General features: G+C 35.7%; 1 protein-coding gene across 5 annotated transcripts in view; it reads left to right on the top strand.

Moving 5' to 3' along the window:
- LOC125678882 (neurogenic locus notch homolog protein 1-like) overlaps nucleotides 1–3,161 on the top strand; it is a 58,082-nt gene extending 54,921 nt beyond the window's left edge. For all 5 annotated transcript variants that reach the window (XM_048917652.2, XM_048917651.2, XM_048917653.2 and 2 more), the window contains one exon: nucleotides 50–3,161. In XM_048917652.2, the coding sequence (XP_048773609.2) occupies nucleotides 50–1,210 (1,161 nt within the window). In that variant the 3' untranslated portion in view covers nucleotides 1,211–3,161. The remainder of the gene's footprint in view (nucleotides 1–49) is intronic.
- Nucleotides 3,162–12,055: the final 8,894 nt, after the last annotated feature.

Below are 12,055 nucleotides of genomic sequence, written 5' to 3' on the forward strand. Positions count from 1 at the left end.
CTTTTATATGGTAATCAGTTTGACAATAATGCCCATTTTACTTTTGCAGGATGAAACGCCTTTGTTCTTAGCAGCGAGAGAGGGCAGTTTTGAAACAGCCAAAATATTATTAGATCATTATGCCAATCGTGACATCACAGATCACATGGATCGATTGCCAAGAGACATTGCTCAGGAGAGACAGCACCGTGATATTTTGAGACTGCTGGATGAATACAGGATGAGTCCTAGCGGTATGACCATGTCAAATGGCATGCCAGCATCACCAGGACACATCCACATGATGCAACAGAAAAACTCCAAACAAAAACGGAGGAAGAATACAAATACTCCTATCTCTCCTAATGGACTACCTAATGGTGTGCATCCCAAAAAGCCGAAAACGAAGAAAAAATCAACCAAACAGGGGACTTCACCAAGCTGTGAGGGATCAGCTTCTTCAATGGAGACTGTGTCACCGGGGAACTCTATTGAGTCCCCTCTGAGATATGATCAGACTAGTTCTTACGAAATGTATGCTCAGGCACATAGCATGCCTCAGCAATCTGTGTATCATATAGATAATGTGACAATGTCTCACAGCATGACAGATGACCAGGCCATACTTCAATATGAATACAAAAACAGCCCGGGCATGGAACACATGCAGCCACAGTGGACTCAGCCCCACCACAACCCCCCACCCACCTACTCCACTTCTATCACCCCACCATCACAACCCTCCATGAACAGTCCCATGGGACACGGTAAAATGTCTCCAGTTAAACCCACCAAAAACTCACTGCCCACCTCCCCCACCCACATCCAGGCGATGCACCAAAGGGCCCGCCAGGAGCAGCGAGTGGTCCATGGAAGCCCGCACAACCGGCAGAATGATCATTATGTGTCGTACAGCAGCTCGGAGAATCATCTCCCCATCACCACCATGCCAAACATGTACACAAATGACTCATACATGCATCAATCACAAGCCATTGACTACCCACAGAAAATGTACATTGAAAAATACCCCACCCCTCAATCTCAGAGCAGTATGGACTCTCCCCAGGTCAGATCAGGAGTGGCACTCCCTGACCATTACTTGACCCCATCTCCCGATTCTCCTGGACAGTGGTCCAGTTCCTCCCCACACTCCGCTCATTCTGATTGGTCAGAGGGTATATCGAGCCCTGACCAACCCATTCGCAGCAATAAACCTGTGTTTCTCTAGGACAAAGTGTGTGCCAGTATGTGTATAATTTTATTGTGGAAGTGATAAACACAATGAACTTTGCAAGTGACTTGCATGCAACATGCAATTTTATTGGTGCAAACAATTTGGAATTATATACGCATTTACAATTGGCTGGACAAGTTGTAAATATGTTTGGTTAGACTGGTGCACAATGTATTTTCAGTTTTATGTAGTTCTGTTTGTGCACCAATTATTTTATCTTGCAGAATATGTTTTGTATATGCAAGGGGCCAAAGTTTGAGTTGCATTTATAGAAAATATATTGTTATTTACATTGTTTGTTTTATTACTTTAAAATGGCAGGATGCTGTTAAATTTGTGTTATAAATTGTTTAAACCTGCAGTTTTTTTTCAATGTTTACTCCAAAAAATTTATGCGGTGTTTATAAACTTGAATTTCGATATTTTATTTTGAATGTAGTGCTGAGGTTGGCACTATTTTAAGAAAATTGAGGAGCTGCCAGTTCGTTATGCATATGTTCACATTTTTTATAGTAAAAATATCCTGTTTGCATTTGCTACATTTTATACTTTGCATGATTTAATGCAATTTTTGATTTTGGCTTATTATAGATTTTGTATGACCCATTTTTAATCATGTTTTAGCCCAATTGTGTACCAAAAAAAAATAATTCTACTTCTGAAGCTTAAATAGCATTACTGTGACAACCCTAACCTGACCAATCAGCTTCCAGTTCTCATTCCACTCCTCATTGTGTAGATTCCTTCATCCCATTTGTTACAAAAAAATGTACATAGGATATTTTTATAAATTTTATATTTCTCTGTTGATCATCTGTGTGTGAAACTCAAACATTTTTTGTGGAAGCTAAGCTTCTTCATCTCCATACACAAAATTATTTCAAAATGTTTTTAATAATTACATACATCAAGGTGGTTTAAAATTTCATGAAGTTGACATTTGACCAAAAAATGATCTCAGCTTTCAAACCTCATCACAATTAACTTGCATATGGGCATCATATAATATTTAACAAAATTATTACTTTATGTCTGAATAGCTGTTTATTGCACTGTTAAGTGATCTGCTTTTGCCTTGAAGTTGTACATCAAAATGTTATTGGGCAATTTTTTTAGAGCAAATTGTTAATATGGGAGAAGAATTGAACAAATAAATATCAAAACATTTTAGACATTTTTTACCTAATTGTACATACTTTTAAATGAACAAACAAAACTTGCTAAGTTTTGGGCTTTTTGAACAAATGGATGCTTACAGCCAAGAAAGAACCTTTTTTGTCCATATTTTTAAAGCTATGAAAAAATTGTTTTTCTGTTTATGTTTGCAAGAAATCCAGGTAGATTTTGCTGCTGTGTACAAAATATCAATATGAAAAATTATTAAACATTGTTAAATGGACATGCACAAATGGCTAGACAGCCTGATTAATTAACATTTTAGTTGTTTTAGTACCACTTCTTTTGATAAAATCAAGAGGGCAGTTTTCTTTTTTTATATAGAGATTTTGTAGAATATATAGATTCCCACCTTGTTTCATTACATTTTCTATAGAGACTGCAAACACAACATACTGCAAGGTTTTATTGTTTCATAAGAATTATGTACGACAGATAATTAGAGTGGCTTTTATTTAATGTTATTTATTTTTTATTTAATAAGTGCTATTGCCAGAAATTTGTAAACATTTCCCAGATACAATTTAATCAATACATTATTTCATCCTGAAGTTCATCAGCATCTGAGTTATACTTCAATAGATAAAAAAAGGGTTTTGTTTACATATTTCATTTTAGGGAGTATATTTGTACTTAGTTCATCTTACAAATTAATTGAAGCATCAAGCAGATGGCCAGACACAAATTTCTACAAATATGCATGTTCATTTATTATCATTTCACTTTGTTTCATTATCATCAAAGATGCAAATAAAATAATTGTATGATATATACATTGTCTTGTTAATCACTCGGACAGCTGGGACCACTGTCTGTGGTTAGGAGGACGCCCCCTTCCCTAACCACTCCCACCCTCTCAAAAAAATTCCTATGATGTGGATATATTGTTTACAGGGAAATATTTGCCCCCGATTTATTTTCACCCCTTTGCCCTCATCTTCGCAAGCAAAGTGTCCGATTGACTTGCTTTAGCTTGCGAAGGTGTTTTGCCCTCATCAGTGGACAAATTTAAGACTGGGCGAAATCGCTTTCTCTCATGTCTCTTTCAACACAACTGTGTTGGAGGGGTTGAAATGAAAATGGAGTGAAACTGTTTGCAAGTATAGAATGACAAGGAAAAAAGGGGCAAAAATAACCCTGTATACAGTATAACGTATGTGGATTTACAATAATATTTCACTTGTATACAAAATGGCTTGAGCAAACTTAACTCTTGGCAACATGAGCATCCTTGCATTGGTAAACTACATATTTTGCTTCTCGAGAAGACTGAATTTTGAAATGCTCTCGTGTATATTCTTATATGTAAATTTTCTTAGAACCTCTGTGACCATGGATCCTGATTGAACAAACTTTAATCTTCATTATGTTTGGAAGCTTCTGTTGGGAAGATTTGTAAACCATAATTATTTATTATACCACCCCCCCCCCCCCCCCCCCCCCCCCGAACGAAGTTCTGGGGGGTATATAGGAATCACTCTGTCTGTCTGTCCGTCTTACTGTCCGTCTGTCTGTGCAGATTCGTGTCCGGGCCACAACTTCTTTGTTCTTTGACTTGGGCATACCATATTTGGCACACAGGTGGATCACCATGAGACGATGTGTCGAGTACCTTCATGACCTCTATATGACCTTGACCTCAAGGTCAAAATTAAAGGTTTTTTACAATGGATTCGTGTCCGGGCCATAACTTCTTTGTTCTTTGACATAGGCATACCATATTTGACACATGAGTGTATCACCATGAGAGACGATGTGTCGAGTACCTTCATGACCTCTATATGACCTTGAACTTTGACATCAAGGTCAAAATTGATAATAGGGTTTTGACAGTCATACCATAAGACATGGGTGTATCACCATGAGACTATGTGTCATGTACATTCATGACCTCTTTATGACCTTGACCTTTGATCTCAAGGTCAAAATTATAGGTTTATGCCATGGATTTGTGTTCAGACTACATCTTGGATTTTCTTCTACAAAGGCATACCATATTTTTACACTCGGGAAAGAAGTAATTTATACCTATTAACAACACCCTTTGGGAGATTGGGGTAAGTGGGGGGTATTCTTAATGAGCATTGCTCACAGTACATCTTGTTACTATTTCTTTATTATCTTGGAAGGGATTATGTGCGTTATAATGAAATTGAACCTCCTTAAGCTAAGGGTAGATTTGTGCCAAGTTTGTATGAAATTGGCCATGTGGTTCTTAAGACAAATTGAAAATTTTACAGATGCTAGATAAATGAATTTTGATCAGATGACCTATTTTGAACTTTCAACTCGGGTGAGCTAAAAGTTGTAGGGGAAAAAAAGATGGTATGGGGGGTATCTAGAGATGCCCATCTTGCAAAATTTTAATAGTAAAGGAAATCTCTTCATGAAATTCATACCAGGCCCCATGGATATTTTTACCAAAGCATAAACCCATATACCATGTGTATGTTGGTAAACTTTTCTTGAGTACCCAGAAATTTGGTGCCGAGTGAAGTGAGTGGTGAGAGAAAAGTTTAACAACATACTTGGTACATGTTTGAAACGAGAAATGAAAACTCTTTGTGGTCTCTATTTGATTTATTATAACCCTTTCGTATTTTTTATCCTTTAATCAAGATCATCAGCATTTATCTTGATGGGTGCAGATTTGTTTTTATAACTTGTGCCCTCAAGGGGAGTTTACCTGTATTCAACAACCTGGTGAGAGTACACAGTGAGTAGTATTATAAGGTTTTTTGTACACATTCAATATATCCTAATCCATGTTTCAAGAGTGTCTGTCATGTCTTTTCAAATGGATTTAAGCCAAGAACTAAGAACAGCTTGCTATAAATGTAGCAGTGTGTTTTAACTTGTATATATTATATGATACCATATTTTAATAAACATGAATAGTGCATATGGAATTAAAAGTGCATTTTAAGATTTAAGTCAAATTCCCAGATCCACCCCTTTATTTACTTAGTGTAATAGGTGAGTGAAAAGGTTCACAGGTCTTGCTATTTCATTGGCTGTAGAACTGAGTTTTATTCAGTTAGAATCTAGAGAGTTTTTGGTCAGGTTGGTTGTGGCTTGCTTTTGAGCAGTTTTGGTATCTTTGTGCTGATTTGGCATTTTGGTTTTGACAAAGACATTATTAGACCTTCAAATCCAGACCTGACAGTAAGTACTAATTTTATTAACATTTATCTTCATAATATGTATATATAACTAATATCACTGTTTGAGAGAAGAGTGAAGTTTAAATATTATGAAGAACAGTAATTATCAATTTAAAGTTATTTCATCTCAGTATATGCTTATATTATATATTTAGTTGTTATAGTGTATATAGTACTGTAATGATATATTTGTTATAAATAGATTAGAAGCATCCAGGCAGCATTTTGATGTTTGCATGCATTGGGCCTTATGTCCCATAGATAGGTAATTAAAAGATATTACCTTTTATTTTATTTAAAACATGTAATTTCATAGTGTTACATTATTTGTAATGCAACTGTAAATATTTGAGTAAAGTATATTTTACTATATTTAAATTAAGGGAGATAACTCTTAAGGTTGAAATGTACTCTCTATTGATTGTAAATCGCTGTGATATTCATTGTTACTATTTTGTCTTTTAGGGCCATTTTTTTTTTATAATGGACATTTTGTAATCAACATTATATATGTAATCATCGTCATCATCATCATTCGTTTTACCATGCAATAAATGACTGCATTAATGTGAACCCTGAGCCAGGAGTTGGTTATTTCTACATTTACAAACTACCACCCCTGCAACATATGGAGCGTCAAATTAACATAAACTAAAATAATTGAAGATATCTTCAATTATTTGAAGATATCATCAATTAATTTGATGAGCGCAACAATTGAATTAAAGATCTCTTCAAATAATTAATGATATCTTCAATTCTGAATTATTGTGTGCATTAATTGAATTGATGATAGCATGAATTCTTCAGCTGAATTGATGTGCACTTTAATTGAATTAATGATCTCTTCAAATGAATTAATGATATCAACAATTGAATTGATGCACACTACAATTCAATTGAAGAGAGCAATGATTGATATAATGCGCGCATTAAATCATTTGATGAGAGCAATAATTGAATTGATGCACACATTAATTCATTTGATGAGAGCAATTATTGATTTAATGCACGCATTAATTCAATTATTGCTCCTTCAATTGAATTAATGATATCTTTAATTCATTTGAAGAGAGCAATAATTTTTTTAGAGAAAGCAACTATATAATTAAAGATATCTTCAATTCAACATATCCACAATTGAATTGATGATCTCTTTAATTGCATTGTTGCTCTCTTAATTTAAAAGAATTGATGTGCACAATAATTCCTTATACAAAAGCATCGTAAATAATTATAATATATCTTCAATTGAATTAAAGAGATCATCAAATTATTGATAACAAGCTCTAAATTAATTATTGCGAGCAATATTTCTACGAAATTGATGTCCTCATGCATCAATTGAATTGAAGAGAGCAATAATCGAATCAATGCATGCATTAAATCAATTTATTGTTCTCATTAATTCAGTTAATGCGCGCATTAATTCAATTGATGAGAGCAATAATTGAATTGAAGCACGCATTAATTCATTTGATGAGAGCAATAATTGATTTAATGCACGCATTAATTCATTTAAAGAGAGCAATATTTGAATTGATGATATCTTCAAATAATTGAAGATATCTTCAATTATTTGAGTTTATGTTAATTTAGCACTCCATATTACTAAAACTATTCTTTTGGACATTTTCGGGCATGCATGATAGAAAATACTTCCATGTGTTTCCTAGATATCATTTCTGAAAATGTTCTTACTATTTGGATGACGAACAAAAACGGATCAGATTTGCTGATAGAGTGATGTAAAACTGTCCCTGTGTCTTTTAAATTGGTTTCAAATGATAGATTGCTGGATGTATTGCTTTGTGACCGAAGATGGTGATGGAGACTACACACATCCTATACTATTTTCATAATGTGTTAGTGATGGGGCATAACAGACAACAGAAAGAGAGAGTAAATATATCTTAGAGCATGTCTGATCTCTTGTTTCTGCTGGTCTCCCAAATGTTTGTGTTTTTGTTTTGATATTCAATGCTTTATACTAAGTCTGGTAACTCAAGTTCAAGTTTCTTTATTCACTCAAACCAACAATACGTGGTACATGAGGTCAAGTACATGTTATACATTCCAATGGGAAAAGGGATACAGGGAAGAGAGACACAAACATAATCATGTTTACATAAGGAGAGAAAAGAGAAAAGAAGGAAGCGAGAAAAACAAAACAAGATAGAATATATGTATGAGTTATGGAGGACAGACTAAATCGTATATTTTTGTTATAAACAAACATAGGTTTCTCATTTTTTAACACTTGTAGTTAAATTGACATTATTTCAGAAAATTTAACCACATTTGGATTTGAACAATACCTTGAATGTAAAAATGTTTTCTTATGGCACACATTGATTAGCATTCTAAAATAAAATGAAACTGACACGCCGTATTCAGAAAGTGTGATGCCCTTCCTTGATTGTTACCAATCCTTGGTAATTATTGGTCTAATAATTAGAAATACAATGGCACGGTTACCCAACCATGAAGCTTGGACTTGGGGTGTACCAAGTTATTTGGTACACACAAATATCTTTTGTTTGAGGTGTGAAACATGTACTAAATACAACATCACAGAACACACACAACACAGGTCCCCACACATCATGTACAACATCACAGTACACACAACACAGGACCCCACACATCATCACAGTACACACAACACAGGACCCCACACACCATGTAAAACATCACAGGACCCCACACATCATGTACAACATCACAGTGCACACAACACAAGACCCCACTCACCATGTACAATATCACAATATACACAACACAGGACCCCACACATCATGTACAACATCACTACACACACAACACAGGACCCCTTACAAATCATGTACATCACAGTACACACAACACAGGTCCCCACACACCATGTACAACATCTCAGTACACACAACACAGGTCCCCACACATAATCACAGTACACACACAACACAGGACCCCACACATCATGTACAACATCACAGTACACACAACACAGGTCCCCACACATGTACAACATCACAGTACACACACAACACAGGACCCCTCACATCATGTACAACATCACAGTACACACACAACACAGGACCCCTCACATCATGTAGAACACTACAGTACACACACAACACAGGACCCCACACATCATGTACAACACCACAGTACACCACAACACAGGACCCCTCACATCATGTACAACATCACTACACACACAACACAGGACCCCACACATCATGTACAACATCACTACACACACAACACAGGATGCCACACATCATGTACAACATCACAGGACCCCACACTTCATGTACAAATCACAGTACACACAACACAGGACCCCTCACATCATAGGACCCCACACACCATATACAACATCACAGTAAACACAACACAGGACTTCTCACATCATGTACAACATCACTACACACACAACACAGGACCCCACACATCATGTACAACATCACAGTACACACACAAGGCAGAAATGAACCCCATTACCATTGGATCTTCCATTCCACTAATCTAATCTTCACCCAGGGCAGATATACTCAGAGTTTCATAGCACAGAGCTCCCAAACATTTCAAACTGGTGTTTTCAAACAACCAAAGAGAACCATCTTGGTATTTTTTGGCACAGGAACAGGTAAGTAGTAAATCAATATGAAAGTTTTCCTGTTATAACTATAAAAACCAGATTTTATATTACAGTTTGCTCCAATGTCACAATTAAGTTGTAGTAATAAACTCAAAATAGATGTTGTTACATATCATTTTACTGGTCTTCAAGGGTGTCTGGCACCATTGTGATTGGTTAGATTTCTTTTCACTTACATATGTCACATTTAGATTGGGCTATAGATTACTTCCTGTCACAATCTAATAAAATTCAGCTTACCAAGAACACAAAATTCCAGCTGAATCTGCTAATGGTGAAGATAAGAGAGTAGTGAATTGGAAGCCTTAGATAGTGAAGACATCGCACCATGTACAACATAGCATCCTTGTACATAAAATGTTCCTCCGGAGTGGTGAGGAATAAGTCAATTAATAGAACATCCTGTACATACAAAATGTTTCTCCGGAGTGGTGAGGAATAAGTCAATTAATAGAACATCTCCGTACATACAAAATGTTCCTCCAAAGTGGTGAGGAATAAGTCAAATAACCGAACAACCCTGTACATACAAAATGTTCCTCCGGAGTGGTGAGGAATAAGTCAAACAACCGAACATCCTGTACATACAAAATGTTTCTCCGGAGTGGTGAGGAATAAGTCAAACAACCGAACATCCTGTACATACAAAATGTTTCTCCGGAGTGGTGAGGAATAAGTCAATTAATAGAACATCCCTGTATATACAAAATGTTCCTCCGGAGTGGTGAGGAATAAGTCAAACAACCGAACATCCTGTACATACAAAATGTTTCTCCGGAGTGGTGAGGAATAAGTCAAACAACCGAACATCCTGTACATACAAAATGTTTCTCCGGAGTGGTGAGGAATAAGTCAAACAACCGAACATCCTGTACATACAAAATGTTTCTCCGGAGTGGTGAGGAATAAGTCAATTAATAGAACATCCCTGTATATACAAAATGTTCCTCCGGAGTGGTGAGGAATAAGTCAAACAACCGAACATCCTGTACATACAAAATGTTTCTCCGGAGTGGTGAGGAATAAGTCAAACAACCGAACATCCTGTACATACAAAATGTTTCTCCGGAGTGGTGAGGAATAAGTCAATTTTAATAGAACATCCCTGTATTTACAATATGTTCCTATGTTCCTCGGAAGTGGTGGGGAATAAGTCATTTATTGTCCTCTCTGTTGTGATGTAATTCAGTGGCTGTAACAAACTAAATTTATCCCTTAGGATACCCCTTATGTTGTAACTTTTGTATCCAGTGGGATACACTAAATACCCTTCACTCTGCAACTTTTGTATATTATCCTGTGTGACTAATTTTGTCTACCTGTGAACCCGTGCACAAGCAGTACCTGGGAAGTTAGTTATACGGAAGCCGATAGGTGCCAGGGTTTAGAATTAATATTCATTTACTAGTAACGAAGTACAGATGCATGATTGTTTCCTGTTCCGGTTACTTTAGACCAGTGCAGTGAAAAAGGGTGGCGTTGGGTTGTGCAGTAAACAACAATAAAAGCTGTACATGAGAGACCGAGTTGAATACGGCCCCGGACAAGGACATTGCATCATTTATCTTTTTTTTAATTTCGTTCGAGAATTAAGGTCTGACCTGTTTTCATATCAAAAGCATAAGTATCATTATCAAATTGGAAATTTCCCAAACAAGAGGCCCTAGACTTTATCGGTCACCCAAGTACTGGTTAAAAATATCACTAGAGGCCCATAGACCTTATCGGTCACCTGAGTACTAGTTAAAAGTATCACTAGTCCCAAGAGCTATGAAATCTAGAAAAAAATTCCTGTTCTGAATATCTAAGCTAAATTCTAATGTTCAGCAACAGTATAAAACAAGCTGTGTTCTTGAAACTTCCGTGCCCTAAAAGGTGCATATACTGATGAAAGGTCTTACCGGTACATAATATATGTATTAACATTAAACAATATAACTAATTTGGACCCATCCTAGAGTCTAAACCCTGGGGTTGTGAAATTCATCATTTTTTTGTACATCCTTTTATGCTACATTTGCATTCCCAAATATGCATTTAGATTTTATACGGTATCAGCAAACTTAAAGAAGTCCTTCAAATCATTATAATAATTTGCCACCACCCTGAAACCAAACCCTAACCTTAACCCCTAGGATCATGAAATTTACAATTTTGGTAAAGGACTACCTACTCCTTCTAAATATCCATTTAGTTCCAATTTAGTATCAATAGCACTAAAGCAGATATCATTATCAGTTTGCTCATGTACACTATATATACACCAAGTTTTGCCCCACCCTGGAGTCAGAACCTCTACCCCAGGAATCAAGAAAATTACAATTTTGGTAGAGCAGCTAGGGTCTCAAGCCACTTTTGTTTTAAAAAATATAGGATTATAGGAATTTATTTTGCAGTTTATAGGGCAAATATGGGATTTCTACAGCAGATTTAAAGGAATAAATAGGGGTTTTATTTAAGAATTTGTATAAAATTTTATTGTTTCTGCATAAAAATCTAGCAAGCATAGTATCTTACTAGAGAAGAAATAATATTAAACATAAACAAAGACAAAATCCTTTCAGATGTGGACAGCTTTCCATCCAATAGACATTCTTATACAATCATCATAGTTATTCTCTTCATAACAATCTAATTAATGTAGTTCCACACTCCTGTGACGTCATAGGATTTTGCAAAGTCAATGATTCAATGATAGGAACATAAATTTTGTTGGAATCTTTTTCAATAGTTATTGTAAAAAATCTTGTTAGCCATAAAATATTTCAAAAGTCTTAGTTATATTTGAATAGTCAATAATATGTTTCAAAATATTGAATACAAGGACAATAACTCGGTTCTCATTAAATTTAT

Source organism: Ostrea edulis, chromosome 2, assembly GCF_947568905.1.
Source record: "Ostrea edulis chromosome 2, xbOstEdul1.1, whole genome shotgun sequence".
Taxonomy (NCBI): Eukaryota; Metazoa; Mollusca; class Bivalvia; order Ostreida; family Ostreidae; genus Ostrea; species Ostrea edulis.